The sequence below is a fragment of the Ustilago hordei genome (assembly GCF_900519145.1).
Source record: "Ustilago hordei strain Uho2 genome assembly, contig: UHO2_contig_12, whole genome shotgun sequence".
In the NCBI taxonomy this organism is placed as follows: domain Eukaryota; kingdom Fungi; phylum Basidiomycota; class Ustilaginomycetes; order Ustilaginales; family Ustilaginaceae; genus Ustilago; species Ustilago hordei.
Window position 1 is genome coordinate 653908 of NW_024545263.1, and position 23867 is coordinate 677774.

The following is a 23867-nucleotide window of genomic DNA, read 5'->3' on the forward strand; positions in this document are numbered from 1 at the left end:
CCTGAGGAAGAGGAGCAGTGTCGAAGGAGTCGACACCAGGTCATGAGGAGGAGGAGCAGTGTCGAAGGAGGCGACACCACTCAAGAGGCACAGGGGTGCCAAGCAGGAGAGGCCCCTGAGCAGTACTTGATGAAGAAGGTACTCTCTGGAGAGAGAGCAGGAGCAGCATCGCTGGCGAAGCTGTGAAGAGGTATATAACCATGCTTTCTCATCATCATAGGCCGAGTGGATCCTCATCCACTCTACTCACCATACAACTAGTCAATACTTTAGAAACATAAGTACTCATTAGTTACAGTCAGCATAGCAGCAATCTATCAAGGTTGCTCCTCATCGTAGTGTGTGTGTTGTATCACCACTACCTGACATCTGTAGGCACCCCATAGCAGGTTAGCAGTCCGGATCAAGATAGAACCGAAGGCAGTAGTCCACTGCAGTCCGGGGATCACTTCAAGCATCAAAGTCAACACACTGGACACTCGTGTTGATGCCACCAACCTTATCACCAGCACCATCAACCTCATTATCATCAACACTCACCAACCTTATCACCAATGTCATCAACCTCATCATCATCAACCCTCACACCAGACCTTGGTGTCATCATAACCGAAGCATTGATATTGATCGTGCTGAGCTACCCCTGAATGGAGTGTCCACAGAGGTCAGCCGAAACCTACGATAGCATATACAACGAATGCCACCTGCTGTCACTGCACAACTTGATAGTCACTGATACTGAGACAATAGCTGTCACACAGTTTGATAGTCACTGAGTATCTCGACAGACCGACCTGGGTTTCAGGCGCGAGACCCCTGACACACTGCTCCTTCTCCTTTGACCAGTGACGGTTCCTTTGACTCTTGTCTCTTGAGCCCCTGAGTGGTTATCACCAACACCATCAACCTCTTCATCATCAACACTCACACCAGACCTTGGTGTCATCATAACCTACATATTGAAATTGGTCGTGCTGAGCTACCCCTGAACAGAGTGTCCACAGAGGTCAGCCAAAACCTACAATAGTATATACAACAAACACCACCCACTGTCATTGCACAACTTGATAGTCGCTGAATGACTAACTCATTGAGACTGATACTGAGACAATAGCTGTTGCACAGTTTGATAATCACCAAGTACCTCGACAGACCGATCTGGGTTTCAGGCGCGAGACCCCTGACAGTCACCACTCAGGGGTTCACAAGACAGGAGTCAGGAAAACAGTTGCTGGTTAGGAGGAAGGAGAGCTGTGTCAAGGACACTGGCATATAGGTCATGAGGAGGAAGAGCAGTGTCAAAGAGGTCAACACCCAGCTCAGAAAGGACAGAAGCGATGTCACAGGACAAGTAGGACTTGATGAAGAGGGTACTCTCTGGAGAGAGAGCCAGAGCAGTGTTGCAGGCAACACTGTAAAGATGTATATAATCATACCTTCTCATCATAGGTGGATGAGTGGATCTCCATCCACTCTACACCTTTCATTACTAGTTATAGCTTACACATAAGTATACATTAGTATTCAGTCAGCAAGTTGAAATCTCAATAAGATTGCTTCCATCATAGCACATGTGTTGTATCACTGCTCCCTGACATCTGAAGGTGGTTCATTGAAACCTGCAGTCCAGATAATGATAGAACCAAAGGCAGTTGTCCACTGTGGTCTGGGGATCACCTCAAGCACTCAGTTGACACACTGGACACTTGTGTTGGTGACAACAACAATCTTAACCACACCAGACCTTGGTGTTAGTACCAGTTCATATTAGTTATTGATCATGCTGAGCCACCTCTGGATGGAGTGTCCACAGTGGTTAGTCGAAACCTGCAATAGCAAAACCACTACTGCATCTTTGAGTGAAAAAAGTAATAGAGACATTTCTACTACATATCTTGCCAAAAATCATAATACCACAATCATTGTCACATATCTCGACAGAATTTGTAATAGACACGGTTCTATTACAGATATCAGGTTTTGGGCATGCGACCTCTGACAGATAAGTGTTTTGACCTTGAGGATCTCAGGAAGGGCATGACCCATAGACTCGGCTTTGGCCCAATGTTCATTGATATTGGCAATGAGTTTCCAGATGTTTGCTTGGAACATGCAGATTCTCCCAACTTCATTGAGCAGGGTCAACTTGGTGATCTTTTCCATCTTTGTGAGGTCCATCATGAGCCTGCAGTAGAGATCATGTAGTTTCCAGGGTTCTGAGTTGGTGGGTCATATGAAGAGGTAATTGACATTGTCATTTCTGGTGAGTAGGGCACTACTTTGAAGGATAGTGCAGAGTTAGCCATCCAGGGCACAGTCATATTTCTTGTGTTCAGTGGTCATGGTTCTGTCAAGGTGCTTCATAGCCACAGGCCAGTTGGACAGGATGCCCCTGAAGCAGGGGTTCCAGGCATACCAGTTTTTGGTCATGAGCTTGGGGGCTTCTTTTAGGGCATCATGGGTGCAAGAGAGTCATTGGTGGAAATTGGAGTGATGAGAGGGTTTCTTGTATGCATTGGAGTTCTTCACTTTGTTGCATTTGGTTAGTTTGATGAGCATACCCCTGAGCACTTCAGGGTTGAGTTCAGAGATGGTGTCAATGTTATATTGGGTTTCATCACTGTCATCATTGTCATTGGAATTGTAGCATAAAGGGGTTTCCATGCAAATCAGCATTTGCCTGTGTGGTGCAGTGGGAGCTCTTTCCTTGTGTGGTTTGTCAGACAGATCACTGCTCTCAGCATCTGGATCATGGGTTTGTGGGGGCATGCTGGTTCATCAGGCTTGGCAGAGGTGGGTTCTTTCTTTGGGTGGCAGAGGCAGGCAAGGATATGGATCAGACAGCATGGTGAGGCGAGGCAGTGTTCCTACAGCAGAGTGTTCAGATTCTTAATCTGTTAAGGAAAGCACAATCAGGGTGGTCAAGTGAGAGGCAAAAATCATTAGCATTTGAAAGGAACTAAGTACAAAGCAATAGCAGAAGTATATATGCCTCTGCTGTTGGTTGGCATGTGCATGTGTAGAAGAAAGTGACACATATGAGGGTGTGCCATTGTCAAGTGGGATGGGAGTCTTGGTGGGGAAAACCAAGCATTGGTGGGAGTTGACAAGTGGCAATGTCAAGTGAAGTTTGCAGTTGTGTTAGAGCATGAACACGCAGTCATGTGATTTCACTAGCGAGAGCCAAGGGGCGAGTGACCGACGCTCACTCGGGTAAGACAATTTAACATTCCTTTCTTTTTCCGCTCAATTTCTCAGCCTCCTTTTCGGTCAATTTTTCACGCGTTGTTACGGGCGATAAAAGTGTTGAGAAACACAGTGAGTTCGAGATAGCGAGCGGTCAAAATCGTTGTATTTCGAGAAGCTAAGTACAAAGTGATATCGTGAACTATATATGCTTCTACGTTGGTCTCTGTGTGTGTGAATGGGTGACGTGGCACGTGTGGCTGCGTGTTGTTACTGAGTGGGATAGGGGACGTTGGTGGGTGGTGTTGAGCGTTGGTGGGGGTTGGTGGGAGTTGACGGGTGGCGACGTGGAGCGAGATGCGAATCGAAGAGTGAGCATGGCCAGCTGTTAAGGTATATATACACTATGTTCGTAGCTTCTCACACCTGATAAAACCAAAAAAGTCCTTTTACTTAGATCACCCGACTGTAAAGAGTGCCTGACTGTGGCCTCTGGACCGGCACATCTAAATTCAACTAATTTTCACGCGTTGTTACGGGCGATAAAAGGGCGATAACTCGGCGTTGAAAGGCGACGCGTGTCTGTCGCGTGTGTTAATGTGTTGACGCGTTGACGCGTTGACGCGTTGACGTGTTGACGCGTTGACGTGTTGATGTGTTGATGTGTTGATGTGTTGGTCTGGCGCAGAAAGAGGTGTCGATTTCAGAGGCTCTGCTCTTGACGACATTCTACCATCTCCTATGCCTCGCTGCCACACATGGGCCTAGGCTAGCATAGACAAAAAGCTCGCCATGTCGGCTCGTTCGAATGACACCCCGCTCTCCTCCTCGCCAAAGCGCAAAGCAGCCGCACAAACACAGTCCAAGATCGGCTCTGGATTCAGCGGTCTATGCTCACCCAAGTTCTCTTTCCGCGCAGCTTTGGTGCAGCATAAAGCGTCTAAACTCGCTTGCAAACCAGCAGCACCACTAGCAGGAGAGACGAGTGTAGACATGCAACCAATCTCCTCTTCGGTTTCGCAGGACAGCAAACTCGCTCGACCCATCATTCGAACTGCAGCCAGCAGTATTCCTTCCCTCAGTAACAGCGCTAGGAATCGAACCAACTCAACTGCACTAGACAGCTCAACCCTGCCCCGCAGGCGGAATGCATCCACCAGTCCCGAAGAAAGGAGAGCCGCTTCATCACTCGGGAAACGACCGGTGGAAGAAATGGTCTCGATGGCATGCGTCAGTGATTTTGGTGCGCTACTCCCTAAGACGCAGGGTGGAGCGTGTAAGAATGCAACCGCGATGGCTGGTGTCAATAGGTCCAAGTTGCCTGGTCCTCCTTCTGCCCGTACCGCATGGAACGGTGGCTTGGGAGGCTTGGTCAAGATGGCCGCTTCTCCATCCATGTCCAAGGTTGCCAGGAAGGTCGCTAGGTCTGATGCTGTGGGTGAGGTTCATGCGTCCATCTCCCCCAACACCAGCAGCACTAGCAGTCGGAGAGGAGCGTCACCGGCAGAAACGAGGATCGCAAGTCGTAATAGGACCATAAGCGGTGCTTCCTCAAGATCAGTTGCTACCGTGCAAAGGCCCAAGATTGCCACCTTGCCCAAACCAAAGGCGAGACAAGTGCCGGCGAAGACCTTGTTGCATGAACGGCCGCAGGGGTTGTTGTTGAGTGGCATGTCTGATGCGGAGCAAGGCTCTGGCTCTGAGAGCGACCAAGAAGATGAGCAGGAGGAAGAGGAGAACGAGGGGGAGGCGCTCCATGTTTCGCCCATCCGAACCAAACCGCTCGTAGCAGCAGAGGAGGCATCAAAGACCCTCCCTTCCTCCGCCGCAACAACGGCGGCAAGTGGGTCCAGGATCCCTAGCATTGGCAGCAGCTCGGCAAGTGCAAGGGTAGGGATGAGACCACACCGACGATCCTCGAGCAACAGCGTCACCCTCGCTCAAGCCGGTGAGAAGGAGAACCTCTCCCACAACCCCGCCAAGCCAGTCGGTCTTGCATCCAAGCGACACAGCATGGGACCAGGCTTCAACGCACAATCTCGACCGCGATCAAGCCTTGCACTCGCCATTACACAATCTTCTTGCCACCCACCAAAGGCGAGCCAAGTCGCTATCGCAGAAGATCCCGCCGCAACTCCACCACCAGCTTCGCCAACGAAAACTTGTCTCTCTACACTTCGGTCTCGTAGTCAACAGCAGGCATCGGGCACAGACAATCAAACGGCCAAACAGGGGCTTGGGATAAAGTCTTCTATCATTTCTGCCAACCCGATCCATCCGTCGATCCTTGCTCTGCAGTCTACAAAAGTGGCAGCTCATCAACCGATAAGTACTCCCGAGGCCTTGATTAAGGCCAAGAAGCGGTGGAGTGCGGTCCTTCTGTCTTCTTCCGGTTCTACTTGTTCCTTGGCGAGTGCCCGAGGTGTGGCCGGTTCGTCTTCCGAGATAGTAAGCAGCTTAGGCAGGTCGCAGTCGGCAAGCACCAGGCTCGGAGCGTTGCAGAAGAAAGCAGCGCAGAGTACACCGGGGAAGCCTCAACCACCAACAGCAGCAGCAGAAGCAGCAGCAGCGGGCATGGTAAGCAGCGGGTCTCGATCACCTATCAAGTCTTCGCTTTTGCTCTTTCCTTGCACCGAGAAAGAGGCTGTTTCGCCGCTGGAAAAGCACCTCCCGACTGCAACAGCAGCGGCAGGGGAGGTATCGGCTAGTGAAATCGACGCAAATCTTCTCGCCAGCTTAAAAGTCGTTGCTGGTAAGGCTAATCTCGATGTTCACGACCTCCTTCACCAAAAGCCGGAACCGGGGGTTAGAGCAAGGAGCGAGGCAAGCCAAGATCTAGACCCAACTTTCGGTGATGTTAGCGTTGATCTGATGGCTTTGGATCTCGCCAATTCCTCGCCTGTTTCCGATACGAGCATGCTTCTCTCATCCGCTGCACAGGTGGGGTATCTAGACACACCACCTAGCGCACTCGCCCGCACCAACGCTACCCAGCTTCAAGCAGAGCAGGAAAGAGAGCAAGACACATCCTGCGCAAGCCCCTCGCTTCGAGCCGCCGCAGCTTCTACATTACTTCGCAGAACAGAGGTAGCAGAGACCCCCATCCGTCGCGGCGGCGGTGTTGGAGTTGCGGGGTACAGAAACGTCCCTTCCATCCCCTCAACCCCCATCCCCTCAACCCCCATCCCCTCAACCCCCATCCCCACCACCACCTCGACCTCAACCTCAACGTCGCCATGCAAGTGTCCACGCTCGGCAGGAATGTCAGCAAAGACAAGGATGAGGTTGAAAAAGGCCCTCCGCGAATCTCTCGGGATGGAAGCGCATTTTGCAACTCTAAACTTCAACCCCTCTTCCTCGGGTTCGAATGCGCAAGGAGAAGAGAAAATACAGGAGCGGAAGAAAGAGATGCAAGGGGACGGGGGAGATGGAATTGGGAAAAGTCCAAGTACGATGTTGCTCACGGACGACGACAAGTATTTGGATGAGTTAGTTTCAGCAGTTGCTAGGATCGGCTTGGACGATATGGTTGGCGACCAACACACCGCCTCTCCTCTTGCTCCTCCTACACCCACCGAACACGAGAGGGATATGCAGGCCAACAACTCGGACGCAGCTCAAGAGAAAGATGCATCAGAACTGCAGACGCATCTCTCGTCAGCTTTGGCAGAGCTGGATTGCTTACGCTCAGCCCTCGCTCTATCCCAATGCAACACAACCACCCTCGAAACGCAGCTAGCACACAGTAAGACGGCAGTGCAAAAGAGCACACGTACCCAGCACATGCTCCAATCAGACCTCACAGCACTACAATCCCAAATCGCCGCTGTCGAGCGCGACAAAGCCAAATCCAGCTGGACTAGAGCCAGGACGGAAGCACTGTCCGAATTGCAAGACGTCAAAGTTCAGGCTGACGCCATCCTGGTACTTGGTAGCCAGATCGAGCTTTGGGAGGCGCTTGTTAGGGCTTCTATGTAGAGTTGCTCGCCTTTTCGGTGCGAATCGTGTCTTGTGACCATTTGGATGAGTTGTGCCTGTGGTGGGGAGAACGCCAAAAGTGAGTACTGATGAAGGCTGTTCCTGTTTTCAAAGGGGATGAGCTATGGCATAGCCACTTCAGGGGGCGTGTCGTTTCGGGTCGCCGGGTTGCGACGCTTCTTTGTCTTGAATGGATATCAACGCAAAGTGGGCGGGTTGTCGACATATCAAGTCCTTACTTGACCCCACCTTTTTATCGACTCTCGATGATGAGCGTCAGTCCGGTTGTGCATCTGCTCTTGTGGACACCTTCATTTGCCACCGTATATGGCCCACCTTGTTGTCAATAATAGTAGTGTGTGTGTGTACATTCCTGACCAAGCCAGGCACGGTGATAGTCGCGACGATCCCGTCCCACCCTGTCGGTCTCGAGGCGTATAAAGACCTTGTTCACCCACGCTGTCTGCCTTTCCTCTTGCCCTATCCCCATACTTTGTCGTCTCTTTTCTCCTTCCTTTGTCTTCCATTCAGAGGCTCGCTCTGGTAGCGATCCCATCTATTTACAAACATGAGGCAGTATCTCTGGGCATTCGCCCCTCTCCTAACACTCCTTTCCACCCTCGCCTCGGCATCAAACTCGATCAACGTGCTCAAAGAACCAATCCAAGTGTCCGCCCTGCTCAAACCATCTTACAACCCCATCGACAACCAAATTTGCCACTACAATGGAATCCGATACACCTCCTGTTCCCAGGCCACCGACCTGGTCCCCTTAACAACCGCCCAGCGGTCGGCTCTTTCGCAACTTCTCCAAAGTTGTGTCAGCTCTGCTGGTGAGATGCAAATCGTTCTGTATGCAATGTCGGCTGATTTAGTTGGCAATGTCCATAACCCTCAACCCGATTGTTTTGCTGGAACGGATTGTGGTGCTTCCCGCATCGATCCCAGTTCGGTTTCGAAGTACTTTGAACAGTCGCAGGGAAAGAAAGCAGGATTGAATGCCAAGAAAAGCGATATTGATCCTACTTTACTCGGCAAAGCTGTTCAGAAGAAACTGCACGTGCCACCTGTGACAGAGAGTGAGGAAGAGTGCTATAGAAACTGGTTCAAGCAGAAGGGGATGGGTGAGGATCAGGTCAATCTCGTCTTAAATGAATTGTGGGTAGGTCATGTGGGTAGAGCGATGGATAGGGTGAAACAGCAATTGAAGATCGTACATGGCACTGGTTGTTCGCCTCTTGCTGACGGCGGAAAGACCAAGGCGGGGGATGAGTTGGAGAAGGAGAAGGCTGGAGTGAAAAAAAGAGAGACGCAAAAGAATAGGGAAGAACTGAAGTGGTTGGACGACGATATGAAAGTCTATCATCCTGTTCATGGGACTCATTTGGATGAACCTTGGTTGAGGTACCGAGAGGTGCCTCAGCACGAGAGATTCGTTGGTGAATATGGCAGTAGGAAGCGTAGTATCGGTGGAGGATATTTGGTTACGCATCGTCATCGTACGCGTGATGGTCAGCAGCAGCCGGGTGGTCAGAAACACCAAGGCGGCTTGCTCCCCACAGGCGCCGACGCATCCTCCTACTACAACGGTATGCCCTCTACCCCCATTCCTTCTTCCTCATCCCCCGATCTCTATTCCTCCTATGGCTCTGGTTCTGGTTCTGGTTCTGGTTCTGGTTCTGGTTCTGGTTCTGGTTCTGGTTCTGGCTCTGGCTCCGGCACAGCTCTTACCTCCAGACCTCACGGCTTCGCAGCCTCAGCCACCGGTGGAGGCTCGGCTCCCCCCGTGATCCCCAAATCCCCTTCGGAACTATTCAAGCTGCTAACCGATCCGCAACCGCGCGTAATCCATCTCGACCGAACGTACGACTTCCGCACCACCGCCGGCGTTTGCACCAACTGTGCAGGCTGCATCCCTGATTCATACGCCAAGTGTCCCTCCAAAGGTCAATTGGCCATCGACAACGGCCAAGGATGGTGCAAAGATAAACCCTTCCATGCTGTTACATACGACAAGGCCGGGTTGACGCCGATTAGAATGGGTCCGAACAAATCTGTTATTGGTATTACCGCCAATGCTGGCATTAGGGGAAAGGGGCTGCTTATTGCGCATCAGAAGAATGTCATTCTGCAGGGGTTCGCAATCGAACTAATCAACCCGGAGTTTATCTGGGGAGGAGATGGAGTGACGATTAGGGATAGCGATTTGGTCTGGATCGATAGGATTACGTTTAGGCTGATCGGAAGGCAGTTTATTGTGACCGGATATGATAGCGCCGGTAGGGTTACTATCTCGAACTGCTTCTTTGACTGCCAAACCAAATGGTCTGCCACCTGCGACGACAGCCATTACTGGACCGTCCTCGGCTACGGCAAAAGCGACAGAGTGACCTTCTCAGGAAACATCATGAAGCACTGTTCCGGACGCTCACCGCGAATCGCCAACCCAGACAACCAAGGTGGAGATTCAGTGTGGCACGTCGTCAACTCGGCCTTCGAAGGAAGCACTGGTCACTCCTTCGATCTCGGTCCTGGCATCTCGGCCCTCATTGAAGGAAACGTGTTTAACGATGTAGCGCAGACTAGTCTGCACGAATCTTCTCCGGGTCGAGCATTCGCTCCTAGCGATAAAGCTGTCTGTTCGCAATGCAAGGCGATGCTCGGTAGAGATTGTCAACCGAACGCCTATATTAGGGCCAATCCAATTCCAAGTACGTCTAGCGCTGGCGTGGTGCTGAAGGATGTGGTGGGCGAGAAGATGGTGAAGGCGTTGACGCCAGATCAGGTCAAGGAGCAGATTGCGTCTACGGCCGGCTGTAATGGTGCTACGAAAGCAGTCGCGACTGCCGAAGTGGGAGGGGATCAGCATGAGGATTACGGTGCTCGGGGTGGTACTGGAGCTGAAGCTAGTGGTGATGCCAGTGCCGTTGGTGCTACAACTCCTTACATTGCTGATCAGCAAGCCTCTCACAACGGTTCGCCTGAGCCGCAACATGCCGGCGGAAACCCTTGGGCACCAGGCTCTCACCCGCAAAGCTATGGTCAACCCGATGCACAACAGCAGAAGCAAGCGCAGGAAGAGCAGAAAAAGCAAGCCGAACAGCAGCAGAAGGAACAGCAGAAGCAGCAAAAGAAGCAAGCTGAAGAACAGAAGCAGCAGCACAAGCAAGAGGAAGAGGAGAAGAAAAAACAGCAACAACAGCAGCAGCAGCAGCAGCAGGGCCAGCAGCATTGAAGAATGTCGCTTTGTGTCGCTTCCGTTTACCTTTCCCTACTATTCTTTCTCTCTTTGTCCGTAAAACAGATGGGGTTTCATTCATTTTCAACATCTTCAATCTCAAAAGTATTCAGACTCTTGTTTCCTTCGACAGATGCGATTGATCAGTTTTATATGGTGTGTGTGTCTACTCGAGTTGTTCATAATGGAAAATAGTGACCTTGGCCTTGTAGGCCGTGTCTTTTGAAGTCAGACCTCTATTCATGGTAGCAGGAGCCAACGGCAAGTACGCTTTCCCTCGCTTGTCCAGGATGATTGCTCCTCCGACACCTTTCTTCGTTGCGTACATCTTAATCAGTTCCTCGATCTGCGCCTTTATCGCTTTATCAAAGCTCCATGCTCCAACCGCGGCCGCTTGGCATAATAGTAACCCTTGCTCACTCTCTTAGTCTCTCTCTCCCATCCAGCCTTGTCTGTTGAGGAATGCACGGTCAGAAGCGTTAAAGCAGGTGGCGAATCGTTGATATTGAGAGAGAACTAAGTACAAAGCAATATCATGAGTATATAAATGCTTCTACTGTCAGTCGATGTGTGCATATGTAGATGAGGTGACACGTATGAGGGGGTGCTGTTGTGGGATGAGATAGGGGCGTTGATGGGTGATGTTGAGCGTTGGTGGGAGCTGACGGGTGGCGATGCTGAGTGAGGTTTGCGGTCGTGTTAGAGCATGAACACGCGGTCATGTGATTTCACTCTTCGTCCATCTCACCCGTGTCACAGCTACAGCTTTCGTATCTGTTGAGGAAAAGCACAGTCAAGGCGGTCAAGTAAGCAGCAATAATTGTTAGCAATTCAAAAGGAACTAAGTACAAAGTAATAGCAGAAGTATATATGTCTCTGCTGTCAGTTGATGTGTGTGTGCATAGGGGAAAGTGACACATATGGTGGTGTGCCATTGTCAAGTAGGATAGGAGTGTTGGTGGGGAAAGCCAAGCATTGGTGGGGTTGATGGGTGGCAATGCTGAGTGAAGTTTGTGGTCATGTTAGAGCATGAACATGCAGTCATGTGATTTCACTGCCCTCCTCACAAACTGAATGACTGAGGAGGTTGAGGTTCATCATACCAAGGCATTTCTGGGTGTGCATTAGAAGGTGTTGGGACACTGGTTTTGTTAGGTAGTCCATGTCATTGTAGTTGGTCTGAATGTATCACATGACAATATCACCCTCCAGGATGTGGTTCCAGATGAGATGATACTTGGTGTCAATGTGCTTGAGTCTTGAATGTATTGCCTGGTCTTTTGCTACTTGGATGCATCTGGTGTTGTCTGTGAAGATGATCAGCATGTGGTCTCCAAAGCCAAGCCCTCATAGCAGATGCCAATGGAAGAGGACCTCATGCATGGCTGCTGATCCTGCCATGTACTCTGCTTCGTTGGCCAAGTCCAAGATGCATTTCTGAACATGGGAGCTCCAGGTCACCATGCTGCCAAAAACCTTTACAATTGAGCCTGACATGCTCCTCCTATTTGTATTCAGGTCAGAGGCCCAGTTTGAGTCTGTGTAGGTAGCAATGGGTGGTTTGTCTTCATTTTTGCCACCAAGTCTCAGGACCTCATCTTGTGTTTGATTCAGGTAATTCACCACCTGCAGGGCCACTTGCATGGCCCCTTTGGTGGGTTTGGACATGTGGCAGGCCAGGGTGTTGACTGTGTATGTGATATCCAGCCAGACAGTGTTTTCGACTCATAAAAGTTTTCCTACCAGGACCAGGTACCTGGCCTTCAGTTTATCATTGGTCTCCTTGTTGTCAGGTGCTTTCATTGGGGTGTGAACCATCAGCATCCATGTCTTCTCATGTGGCCAGATCCACTCTCTTATGATTTCCTTTATGTAAGCATGCTGATCTAGATCAATTGTCCTCCTCTCTCAATCCCACATGATCTTGATCTTGAGGAACTTGGTGGCAGGTCTGTTATCGGTGATCTTCCATTTGTCAATGATCGCCTTTTTCATCTCGTTGATCTGGTTCTGTCATGGGGATACAATGAGCATATTGTAAGCAGTCGCGCGCCAGAGACTTAGTTTTGGGGTGTTAAATTGAGTTTGATTGAGTAAGGTCTACTCAGTATGTTTCACCTAAATGTAACCAAATGTTGCTGCCTGGTAAGTCTTGACTGACCACCTTGAACACTCTGTTCAGAGGTTGCATGGCACAGACACTGGTTGTTGGTGAGTGAGTGAAACACTCTCTCCTACAGTATGAGTGTTCATAGTACTGTTGATAATGCTCTTGGACATCATCTGGACTGCGATTTGCTAATCACCTACAGAGGATGGGAGTTACTGGACTGCAGGTGTGAGTCACTGCCTACAATAACTGACTGGACCACAGGTGTTGAGCAACACTGCCTACAGCAAGGGACTGGACTGCAAGTGTTGAAGAACACCACCTACAGTAAGGGACTGGACCACAAGTGTTGAAGAACACCACCTACAGTAAGGGCACTGGACTGCTAGTGTTGAAGAACACCACCTACAGTGGTTGACTAACAGTGATACAACACACATGTTGAGAGTCATTGCAAGAGCACTGCTATTGCAATGGTATGTAACTGAGTAAGTAAAGTAGATAGAGTAAGTAGTATGTAAAGAGTGGATGGGGCTCCACTTGTATGCTATGGTAGAGTGAGAGTATTTATGCATTCGATTGGTGTTGCCCACAACACCTATCCTGCTCCTCCTGAGGAGCCTTTGTCCCCTGTTTGACACTGTCTTGTCCTGCTGGCATCAATCCCATTGATACTGCACCCCTACCATTTGCATGGCATAAGGGCTATGCAACACTGCCCTCTTGCCTTCATGCTCTCCTTCTGCCTGATGATGTGTGATGACCCCTTTTGACACAGCTCCTTCTCGACCTTGCCTTGTGAATCCCTTTAGCCTCTTGTTGAACCTCATGACCGAACCCCTTGGTCATGTGGTCACCCCTGTGCTTGGGCCTGTGTGACTTTATGCATGCACCCCTTGAGCAGTAACCATCTGCATGATACTGAGTCTACTAGTACTTGCTCGTATTGGCCGACTTTTTGAGGCATGCTGTTCTGACTGTATCAGCCAACTTGTTGAGGCATGCTGATCTGACTGATTCCGACCAATCCCCATGAGATTAATCTGGAACCCTGGGGTTTGATTGATCTTGTAATTAATATGTGCTGCCAGCCCGGTTAATCTTGTTGATCCCTGATGGTTTGGCACTGATCAATCTGGCGCTCCCTTCATATATTGATCCATTGCGCACCCTTCATATACTGCTCCATTGTGCGACATTCCCATGACTGCCGTTGATCAATTTGGCACACTCTCTTGCGCTATCCTTCTGACCCTGTGACACATATCATCCATGTATATTGTGATAATCACTTGCGATGCACCCACACCCTTTAGATAGATGCAGGGAACATTGAGGAGGGGAAAGAAACCAAGACAATGTAGATATGTGTCAAGCTCCTTGTGCCATTCCTGGCCAGATTGTTTCAGTCCATATAAGCTCTTAAGTAGTTTATACACCTTTCCCACTGGGACTTCTGCACCTTCTGGTGGTTTCAAATATACATTGTGATGGAGGTTGGCATTAAGATATGCTTGAGTGACATCAATAGAATCCATTTCCCAATCAAACTTCACTGCAATCATGAGAATGGTCCAAATTGCATCCCTTGGCACCACTGGAGTGAAGATTTTGTCAAAGTCTATCCCCTCCTTCTGAGAGAAACTGCATGTGCAGAATCTGGCTTTGAACTTGTATGGGATGCCATTTGTGTCAGTCTTGACCTGCAGGACCAGTTTTGAGTCAACAAGGTTTGTATTCTTTGGCCAATCCACAGTCTCCCATACATGCATACTCTCAAGGCCATCGATTTCTGCTTTGATTGCCTCATGCCAATGGATCTGGTCAGGCCCAGTCAGAGCTTCCTTTACTGATGGTTTTAGATTAGTGACCATGAGTGTATATACATTTGCATTATACTCTGGAATTGGTCCTATGTCTGCTAGTTTTCCATTGCACTGGAGTTTCTCTTGGAACTGATGTATCTCTGCTGTGGGCAGAAATACTCTCAGGTGAAGACAGAGCAGTTCAGCAAGTGTTGTTGGGTGCAGCCAAGGGTACACCTTGCCTGTGGTGGCAAACTTGTTATTATAGTACTGGGCATTTTGTATTGACAAGTATTTGGAGAAAGCAGAGTTTTGGGCATGGGGAGTGAGGTCCCTCAGCAGCAGTGGTGAGCCTGGCAGCATCTTGGATCAGTATGCATGTTCTGCTGAACTGTCTGACACCTGGTTTGATGGCATGGGCAATGAAGTCAACCCAAGTTCCTCATCTGGCTTGTTGTCTGGATGTTCATGGGTGGTATCTGCTGGCCCAGGAGGATCCGGGTGTCTGAGGGTGTCATTTGCCAGTTCAGGAGGTGAGATTTCCCCTTTGAATGCCATATCTTGTTCTGGTGCTAGGCAGTAGATTTCATCAAGGGGTTGTTGTAGGTCTTCATCATGTGTATCAATGTCACTGTAACTGAAATCCTTGATGTCAGTTCCAGTGTTGTAATGTAAAGCATCCATATCTTGAATCTGGGTGGTGTCAGTGCAATTGTTCCATGACTTGTCCTGTAGAAAATGGGCCAAGTTTGACCAGAAGACTGGTGGGTTATGGTTTGGGGTCAGGAACTTCCACCCCTTATGTTCTTCATCATATCCAACAAAGATCACCAGGTTGGCTGGTTCATCAAGCTTCTTGCATTTTGCCTGGGGTATGTTTACCCAAGTGAGGCAACCAAAGGTCCAGAGCATGTTGAATGGTTTTTGGGGGTCTTTTCAGTAGAAAATGTGATACAGGATCCAGTTTTCAACATTTGGCAGGAGGTTCTTCATGAATGCAGTGGCCTCAGTGGCAAAAGGCCAGAATGTCTGTGGCAAGTGATGTGTGTGCATCATGGTGATCATTGTCAGGGGTCTCGCGCCTGAAACCCAGGTCGGTCTGTCGAGATACTCAGTGACTATCAAACTGTGCGACAGCTATTGTCTCAGTATCTGTCTCGGTGAGCTAGTCATTTGGTGACTATCAAGTTGCACAGTGACAGCAGGTGGCGTTCATTGTATATACTATCGTAGGTTTTGGCTGACCTCTGTGGACACTCCGTTCAGGGGTAGCTCGGCACGATCAATATCAATGCATAGGTTATGATGACACCAAGGTCTGGTGTGAGTGTTGATGATGATGAGGTTGATGACGTTGGTGATAAGGTTGGTGGGTATTGATGGTAATGAGGTTGATGGTGTTGGTGATAAGGTTGGTGGGTATTGATGATAATGAGGTTGATGGTGTTGGTGATAAGGTTGGTGGCATCAACACAAGTGTCCAGTGTGTTGACTTGATGCTTGAAGTGATCCCTGGACCGCAGTGGACTACTGCCTTCAGTTCTATCTTGATCTGGACCACTAACCTGCTATGGGCGCCTTCGGACATCAGGTAGTGGTGATACAACACACACACTATGATGAGGAGCAACCTTGATAGATTGCTGCTATGCTGACTGAAACTAATATATACTTATGCTGAAGTGATAACTAGTTATGGTGAGTAGAGTGGATGAGGATCCACTCAACCTATGATGATGAGAAAGCATGGTTATATACCTCTTCACAGCATCGCCAGCGATGCTGCTCCTGCTCTCTCTCCAGAGAGTACCTTCTTCATCAAGTACTGCTCAGGGGCCTCTCCTGCTTGGCACCCCTGTGCCTCTTGAGTGGTGTCACCTCCTTCGACACTGCTCCTCCTCCTCATGACCTGGTGTCGACTCCTTTGACACTGCTCCTCCTCCTCATGACCTGGTGTCGACTCCTTCGACACTGCTCCTCTTCCTCAGGACCTGCTTGCCAGTGTCCTATGACTCTTGTCTCTCGAGCCCCTGAGTGGTAACCATCTGAGCTTGGTCCTCTTCGTGGCTGTGCCTGCTCCTTGAGCTTGGTCCTCCTCGTGGCTGTGCCTGGCCCTCCTCGCATGTGGCTCGGTTCTCCTTTGCATGTGAGTCCATAGGAGTCCATGGTCTCCATGGAGACTGCACTACAACCATGCTCTCTACTGGTATCGACTAGGTCTTCGATACCTGTGCTCCTTCCAGATGAACCAGTGACCCTCCTGCTTCTTGAGCATCCAGGCCCATGACACACTGCTCCTGCTCTCTCAGTACCCTCTTTGTCAAGTATTGTACAGGTGTCTCCAAGGAGGCACCTCCTCCGTATCAGACCTTGTCCCTCCTGTCTTACCTGAGCTGTGTCAACTTCATCGACACTGCTCCTCTTCTTCATGTCCCTTTCGCCGGTGTCCTTTACACAGCTCTCCTTCTTCTGACCGGCAACGGTTCTCTTTTACTCCTGTCTTGTGGGCCCCTGAGTGGTAACCATCTGCATGTCACTTGAGCTTGGTCCCTCTCGTGTGTGAATCGTCATACAGACAACCTTGCTACCGATCTCCACAGAATCTGCCACAAGGTCTTGCTTGTCACAGATTCTGGTGGGATTCGTGATATCGATGATGCTCATGCCGATTTCGCTGTGATCTGCCATAGAGCTGATTCTACTGCCGATCTCTGTGAACTCTGTCGCAGCCCCGACGATCTACCCGATTCCACGATTCCTGCACTACCTTCATATGAACTTCGGTCCTTCCTCGTTCTGCGCACTCAGGCCCATGACACATAGCCTGACCCATGGCCATGATGCAAATCTTCATTCTGCTAGTGGTCTTCACAAAGCTGGTGCAAGGGGAAGAAATAATAAGATTCGATTTATCATTTGTGACATGATCTGTTGCCCCCAAATTTACAATCCAGTTACTGGGTTGTCAATCCAGGGATACACAGTGAGCAGAAGCAATGGTGCACCAAATATCCTAGGCAGTGGTCTGGTTTGGCACAGTGGTGTTGGCAGGTGCCTCTCCTTGATTCATCCTTGGGCAGTACCTGGAAATGTGGTTCTCTGCATTGCAATGGTAGCAATGTCGAACACTGTCAGGTCCAGGTTTACCCCAATGGTAGGCCTCCTCATTCTTGACCTCTCCATCAGCCAGGTTTGCCTGTGCAGTCTTGAGGTTGCCAGCCCTGTGATCCATTCATGCTGTCATGCTATCCTGGCATTTGAAAAGTGTGGCACAAAGCACTTCATAGTTTGATGCCATCCCAGTGTCTTCGAGCATGGTGATACAATGGTGGTATGAGGTGATGTATCTGGCCTGGTCAATGAGCATCTTGACCCTGAGGATGTCAGGAAGAGCATGGCCCATTGATTCAGCCTTGGCCCAATGTTCATTGATATTGGTGATGAGCTTGTGGACATTTGCCTGGAATATGTGGATTCTCCCAACTTTGTTTAGTAAGGTTGACTCAGCGATCTTCTCCATCTTTGTGAGGTCTGTCTTGAGTCTGCAGTAGAGTTCATGCAGTTTCCAAGGTTCTGAGTTGGTGGGTTGTATGAATAGATAGTTGACATTATTGTTTCTGGCAAGCAAAGCACTACTCTGGAGAATAGTGCATAGTTCTCTGTTGAGGGCACAATCATATTTCTTGTGCTCAGGAGTGATGGTACTGTTGAGGTGCTTCATGGCTGCAGGCCAATTGGGCAGGATACCTTGGAGATGGGGGTTCCAGGCATACCAGTTTTTGGTCGTGAGCTTGGGGGCCTCCTTGAGAGCATCATGGGTGTGGGAGAGTCTTTGGTGAAAGTCCAATTGGCATGAGGGTTTCTTGTATGCATCATTGTTCCTTGCTTTGTTGCATTTGGTAAGTTTGATGAGTATGCCTTTAAGCATTTTGGGGTTTAGTCCAGAGATGGTGTTGATGTCATAGTGAGTTTCATCACCATCATCATTGTCATCAGAGTCATAGTGAGAAGGTGTCTCCATACCAACTAGCATCTGCCTGTGTGGTGCAGCAGGAGCTCTTTCCTTGTTTGGTTCATCAGACAGATTGCTGCTCTCAGCATCTGAATCACAGGTGCATGGGGGCATGCTGAGTCATTGGGCTTGGTGGAGGTGGGCCCTTTCTTTGGGTGGCAGAGGCAGGTGAGGATATGGATCAGACAGCATGGGGAGGTGGGGCAGTGTTCCCACAGCAGAGCTTCCGACTCTTAATCTGTTGAGGAAAAGCACAGTCAAGGTGGTCAAGTAAGTGGTGATAATTGTTAGCAATTCAAAAGGAACTAAGTACAAAGTAATAGCAGAAGTATATATGTCTCTGCTGTCAGTTGATGTGTGTGTGCATAGGGGAAAGTGACACATATGGTGGCATGCTGTTGTCAAGTAGGATAGGAGTGTTGGTGGGGAAAGCCAAGCATTGGTGGGGTTGATGGGTGGCAATGCTGAGTGAAGTTTGCGGTTGTGTTAGAGCATAAACATGTGGTCATGTAATTTCACTGTATCAAGGCCAGGCTAGGTGGTCATAAGCGAGGCCTCGCATACCGTTCGACCGGCCAAGCGGAAGATGGCACCTTTAGCTGCAACGAAGGACGAGTGATGAGATGGTCTGAGCCGTAAGTCAATGCGGAGAACAACTGTGCCGGCCGAGAAAGTGAATTTGTGAGCGCGTACGGTCTAACACAATGCCAAGGTTTGCATTCCTTTGTTGCTCTTTCACACACGACCCGAAACCGAGCCGCTTTTCTCTGGAGGACTGAAAGGGATAACTCTTCTTAGAACGTCTGTCTCAAGCCTGAACTGAAAGCACGAGGTGGTGGGAAGAGGTGTCAGATGACGAGAAACAAAGGTACACAGTTGTACCGCTCAAGTCAAAGAATGATGATGCGTTTTGAATCTGATAAGAAATCTTGACAAACTGATCTGATTAACTCGTTCTGACGCAGCCATGCAGTTCGCCAAGACCACTGTAAACCAATCAGCATCCTACTTTACATGCAAGCGAGGTGATATGCTTCGGAAGCGATCGGGTGCAGCCATACAACTGCATGGCTCTTGGCTTTGAACTTTGCGTCGATTTGGATCAAGAGGTAGCCATGTTCGGAACGAAGGAGATGTTTATATAGCTGATCTGATCGGACGAGGTTTTGTTAGACTGGACGCCTGTTGCCGGCGGCGCAATTTGGTGAGAGGGGCCAACCCTGGACCCAGCAACCCTTTGCCCTCTGCTCACCGTTTGCTCTCTTCAGCCCGGCATGAAGAAGAATGAATATGCTAAAACCCTGAGCCAAGAGCGCATAGTCCAGGGCAATATAGGATCGGTAGTTGGTGAGCGGCTCGTTCTGTTGCGCGTTGCGTTGCGGTGCGGTCAATGCTGGCCTGCCCTGATCAAGCTTGAGCACCAGAGTCAAGGCCGCCTGGACCGTTGCCAAAGTAGACAGTGTCTTCGAAGGCCTTTTACGAGCTATCTTGACGGCGTAGAAGAAAGGTGTCAACCAGGGTCAAGGGCTGCCAGTGCTTTCAGAAGCGCAGGGGAAGCAATTCATGCCTTGGTCTGCTGTTTCCGTATATACCAACGAGTCGGTTGGTTCAAGTTTGACAACGAACTTCCGATCTACCATGTCCATCTAACAATCCACTTCTGGTCGAACATAGCCAGCCAACGATGCTCATCGTCGCACGCAGACGACCTTCGATACCGACGGTATGCTGGACCGCAACCTTCAAATCCACCAAAGCGGGCTGGAGTGGTATCGCTCATCGCACCTTCTACTCTGACCTATACGAAAACGAAGGCCACTTGTTCGACTTGCATCGAGATGAAGGTCGAGCCACGGCGTTCAGCAACAATGCTCGACCCCACACACCTCAAGGAGACCGATTCAGCAGGAGCCATAGATCTGCTTACGACGTCGAGAGACAGATGCAAAGGGTGAGTTGATCGCGATCCTCGGCTTAGGTTGGCTTGTTTGACAGGGTTGGCCACTTTGCTGTTGGCAGTGAATGTAAAAAAAGGCTTGGAAATTTGACGCGTTTCTTGTTAGCAGCTCGCTAAGGGTACGCAAACGAGTGTGTATATATATATATATATATATATATATATCTCGCAATACTGGCGGAGAAGCGGATTTCAATCTTTCGTCGTCGATGTCTTGCCTGTTCTTATCACACCGCCACAACTGGGGACGTGCGCCTAGCAAGGCTGTGCAGGACTGGCAACTGTGATGCTCGGGACATCCGAATCGCTGACACAGCCTTATCTCTTGACCTCGTGACCTTTCCCACGCCACCATCGGATCGTCCGATGGATCCAATCACACCATCATATCACACCGATCACGCCATCATGTCGAAAGGCATGCAGAACCTCATCATCGAGATCCTCCAGGCGCAGCCCTCGCTTCGAGACTCGAAAAGCTACCTCACCAGTTTCGCACCTCGCAAAGCAGCGCCACGAAAGCTGCTGACACCATCTCAATCCAGCTCCTCGCCATCACCCGCTCCCAGCCGCTTCGCATCTCCCTCTTCTTGCGCCACACAGGTCCATCCCGAGTTCCCGATACCATCCAACGTCGCTCATCCAGGGTCTCTGCATAACCCATCAACAACTACTTGGGATCCACAACACTCAATATCGTTCGAGGACGATCCTCAGGCTACCGCGTCAGCCTCGCCAGCTCCCAAGCTGCCCAAAGCTATCTGGCACATGCTCAACGAGAAGAAGCAGCGCACCAAGCCTGACTGCATCTTAGATCCCAACTCCTCCTCGACTACCTCTGCCCCTCTATCGCAGCAAAGCTCGACGGTAGCTATTCCTCAGCTCACACCCGTATCAGATGCGTTGGCAGACTCGCACACTGCGCTTGTCAAGGTGCAAGGCCCATTCACAGATCGTCAGCTTGACTCGATTGCTGAAGGCCTTGTCTATCTTAAGCGTCTCGGCCTTGTCAGTGTTGTCGTCGTCGATCAAGATGACTGGCCCCACATCTCTGCCGATATCGATTGCAAGGGTGACATTGTTGCCGGTAGAGATGAGCTCGAGGACCAGCGCATGGGTGATTGGCTTGCTGCTCACCCTTCTCCATCCTCGCTCAAAGCCAAGGAGAGCGCCAATCAGTCTTGCACAAAGTCCATGCTTGGTCGTAAACAGGAGCGTCTGCGAAAGCGCATCATGGCCGAGACTTTGCGTCTAGCTGACAGTCTCAATCGTAAAGGTGCTATGGCTCGACCCTTCCCTCAGGCTGTTGTCAAGGTCGATGCTCATGCAGCTGCTCAAGTCGAGGCAGAAGCACTTCAGTTGCAACGCTCCCCATCTTCCTCCACCTCTCCCGCTCTGCAGCATGGCAGTCGAGCAGAGCAGCCTCTCCGTCCACCACTCGTCTCGGATGACGGTCTGACATCCATCCGTTCAGCACTCGCTTCCAATCAGATCCCCGTGCTGGCTCCCTATGCCTTGTTCGAGAACGAGAAGGATGGTACACTCGAGACACTCTGTCTTTGTGCTGACCATGTCATGGTCGCTTTGGCACGAGACATGGTCCTTGCTGCCACTCGATCCCAACAAGAGGCCGAGACCTCTGCTGCTGCCTCGACCATCGCTGACCCCCTTTCGGAGCTGATAGGCGGTCAAGTCGACATGATGCCTCTCCGTCTCATGGTCATCAATCGTGAAGGCGGTATCCCATCTCACGCACGAGGAGGTGACCCTCACTTGTCTATCAATCTTGCCTCCGAGTACCATCAGATCAAGCAGTCCTTCGTCTGGCATCAAACGCATCCCACAGCGCTACGCAACCTCGACACCATCTCAGACTGTCTCTCTTACATGCCACAAACCTCATCCGGTCTTCTCGTCACTCACCGATCACCGCGCTCGCTCATCGCCAACCTCATCACCAACAAAGCAGCACACTCTCCTTCCCTACCCCACCGTCTTCTCGCCAACAAGCAAGACGTTCGCCACACGCCCACCATCATCCGTCCTGGTCTGCCCATCAAAGTCATCCAAGACTTTAACAAGATCAACCTAGACAAGATGTCAGACCTCCTCCAAGCTTCCTTCCGACGCAAGCTCAACCGTGAGGCCTACTACGAGAGGTTGAGCAAGCAGCTCGACTTTGTTATCCTCACGGGCGACTATCAGGGTGCGGCGATCGTGACCAAGGAGTATTCGCCTGACGATGATAGGGATGCAGTTGAGCCAATTGCCTATCTCGACAAGTTTGCCGTTTTGCCCTCGCTTCAGGGTTCGGGTACGGTGGACTTCTTGTGGGGTGCATTGCGTGACGAAGTGCAGGGTTTGGGTCTGTTGGATGCGCTCAACGATAATGGAGGTCGAGGTGGTTACGGTACGGGACGCGATCTGGTTTGGAAGTCGCGCTCCAACAATCCCGTCAACCGATGGTACTACGAGCGTTCCAATGGCTTTGTTCGCATCGACACCGACGCAAAAGGTACAGGATGGCAGCTCTTCTGGTGCGATGCAGAAGACAAGCTCGCCCGACTCTCAGGAGAACGCCGACTGTCAGCATCTGCATCCAACTTGGAGGAAGCAGCGGCAATCGCACATGACCACATCGAGCTCCGACACGGCTTTGACGATGATGGTGCCACCTCATCGGGCAGTAGTGGGATAAGCGCACTGGAAAGCAGCGGTATTGAGGCATACGAACGCAGTCGTCGATCGTCCAAGCCCAAATTTGACTCGTATCTCCACAGAGGCAGCATGAGCTACGGCGACCAATCAGGAGGCCCAAGCGACTTGACGCTGCTACCTATCGTAGCGCCAGAGGAAGGAGGAAGGCTGTTACGATGGGCCAAGTGCATCAAGACGATCAAAGGTGCCTGGGCTGATTGAGACCTCTTCACTCTGCACTTTCATAGAAACTGCTCAACATATCCGCCTTTTACACCCTTGCTTTGCATAATCTTTTACCAGCATTTGAACAATGGCCTTCTCCTCTTTGTTGCGTGCGTGTCTGAATGCGATCAACGCTCAAGCTGAGGTTGATGCGAAAGCTCATTTTAGCCTCCAAGGTCTCTCTCTCTCTCTCTCTTGCGTGCTTGTCACACGCTGCTGCCGCGCTGATTTGCAAAATTTATCGTGCGAATGGATAGAAGGGCACGTGATCAAAGGTGAGCTAAGGGGGCACGTGATCAATGCGCAGAATTTCAGATTCGTCGCAATGTTTTTGATTTCTCATCGGCTCGCTCTTCTCTCTTGCTTCTTCTCCATCATCTTCTCCTCATCACCTTCTCTTCTTCGCGCTTGCCTCCAGGCTGCGCTTCGTCAAGTTTTCACCCTCCGTCCCGCCTTTGATACTATTCACTTCTTTCACACCTTAGTTTCTGCATAGCTTCTGCATCTCAATCGAGTTAGGCAATTTGACATTCTTTTCCTCCATTCTCGGCTCCAACTATCCTCTACGTGTTGTCAAGTGCGTTAACTCACCCTTGAAGGCGTACGCTTCTCGTTTGGCTGACAGAGCCTTGCTTCCTCCTTGCATCGACTCATCACCA

At 50.3% G+C, this 23867-nt stretch overlaps 7 protein-coding genes across 7 annotated transcripts; 3 read left to right on the forward strand and 4 right to left on the reverse strand.

Moving 5' to 3' along the window:
• Positions 1-1905: 1905 nt before the first annotated feature.
• On the reverse strand, positions 1906-2769 carry UHO2_05258 (uncharacterized protein; the record flags this gene model as incomplete). The annotated part of the gene is made up of 2 exons (XM_041556260.1): positions 1906-2216; positions 2562-2769. 2 exons carry the CDS (start codon positions 2767-2769, stop codon positions 1906-1908), a joined length of 519 nt encoding a protein of 172 aa, XP_041412194.1.
• A 1209-nt stretch (positions 2770-3978) lies between these two features.
• On the forward strand, positions 3979-7164 carry UHO2_05259 (uncharacterized protein; the record flags this gene model as incomplete). Its single annotated transcript, XM_041556261.1, has 1 exon — positions 3979-7164. One exon carries the CDS (start codon positions 3979-3981, stop codon positions 7162-7164), a length of 3186 nt encoding a protein of 1061 aa, XP_041412195.1.
• A 568-nt stretch (positions 7165-7732) lies between these two features.
• On the forward strand, positions 7733-10399 carry UHO2_05260 (uncharacterized protein; the record flags this gene model as incomplete). Its single annotated transcript, XM_041556262.1, has 1 exon — positions 7733-10399. One exon carries the CDS (start codon positions 7733-7735, stop codon positions 10397-10399), a length of 2667 nt encoding a protein of 888 aa, XP_041412196.1.
• Positions 10400-11749: 1350 nt separating this feature from the next.
• UHO2_05261 (uncharacterized protein) lies at positions 11750-12070 on the reverse strand (the record flags this gene model as incomplete). Its single annotated transcript, XM_041556263.1, has 1 exon — positions 11750-12070. One exon carries the CDS (start codon positions 12068-12070, stop codon positions 11750-11752), a length of 321 nt encoding a protein of 106 aa, XP_041412197.1.
• A 1659-nt stretch (positions 12071-13729) lies between these two features.
• Positions 13730-15229, reverse strand: UHO2_05262 (uncharacterized protein; the record flags this gene model as incomplete). The annotated part of the gene is made up of 2 exons (XM_041556264.1): positions 13730-14680; positions 14720-15229. 2 exons carry the CDS (start codon positions 15227-15229, stop codon positions 13730-13732), a joined length of 1461 nt encoding a protein of 486 aa, XP_041412198.1.
• Positions 15230-17549: 2320 nt separating this feature from the next.
• Positions 17550-18443, reverse strand: UHO2_05263 (uncharacterized protein; the record flags this gene model as incomplete). Its single annotated transcript, XM_041556265.1, has 1 exon — positions 17550-18443. One exon carries the CDS (start codon positions 18441-18443, stop codon positions 17550-17552), a length of 894 nt encoding a protein of 297 aa, XP_041412199.1.
• A 2251-nt stretch (positions 18444-20694) lies between these two features.
• On the forward strand, positions 20695-23205 carry UHO2_05264 (uncharacterized protein; the record flags this gene model as incomplete). Its single annotated transcript, XM_041556266.1, has 1 exon — positions 20695-23205. One exon carries the CDS (start codon positions 20695-20697, stop codon positions 23203-23205), a length of 2511 nt encoding a protein of 836 aa, XP_041412200.1.
• Between the last annotated feature and the right edge of the window lie 662 nt (positions 23206-23867).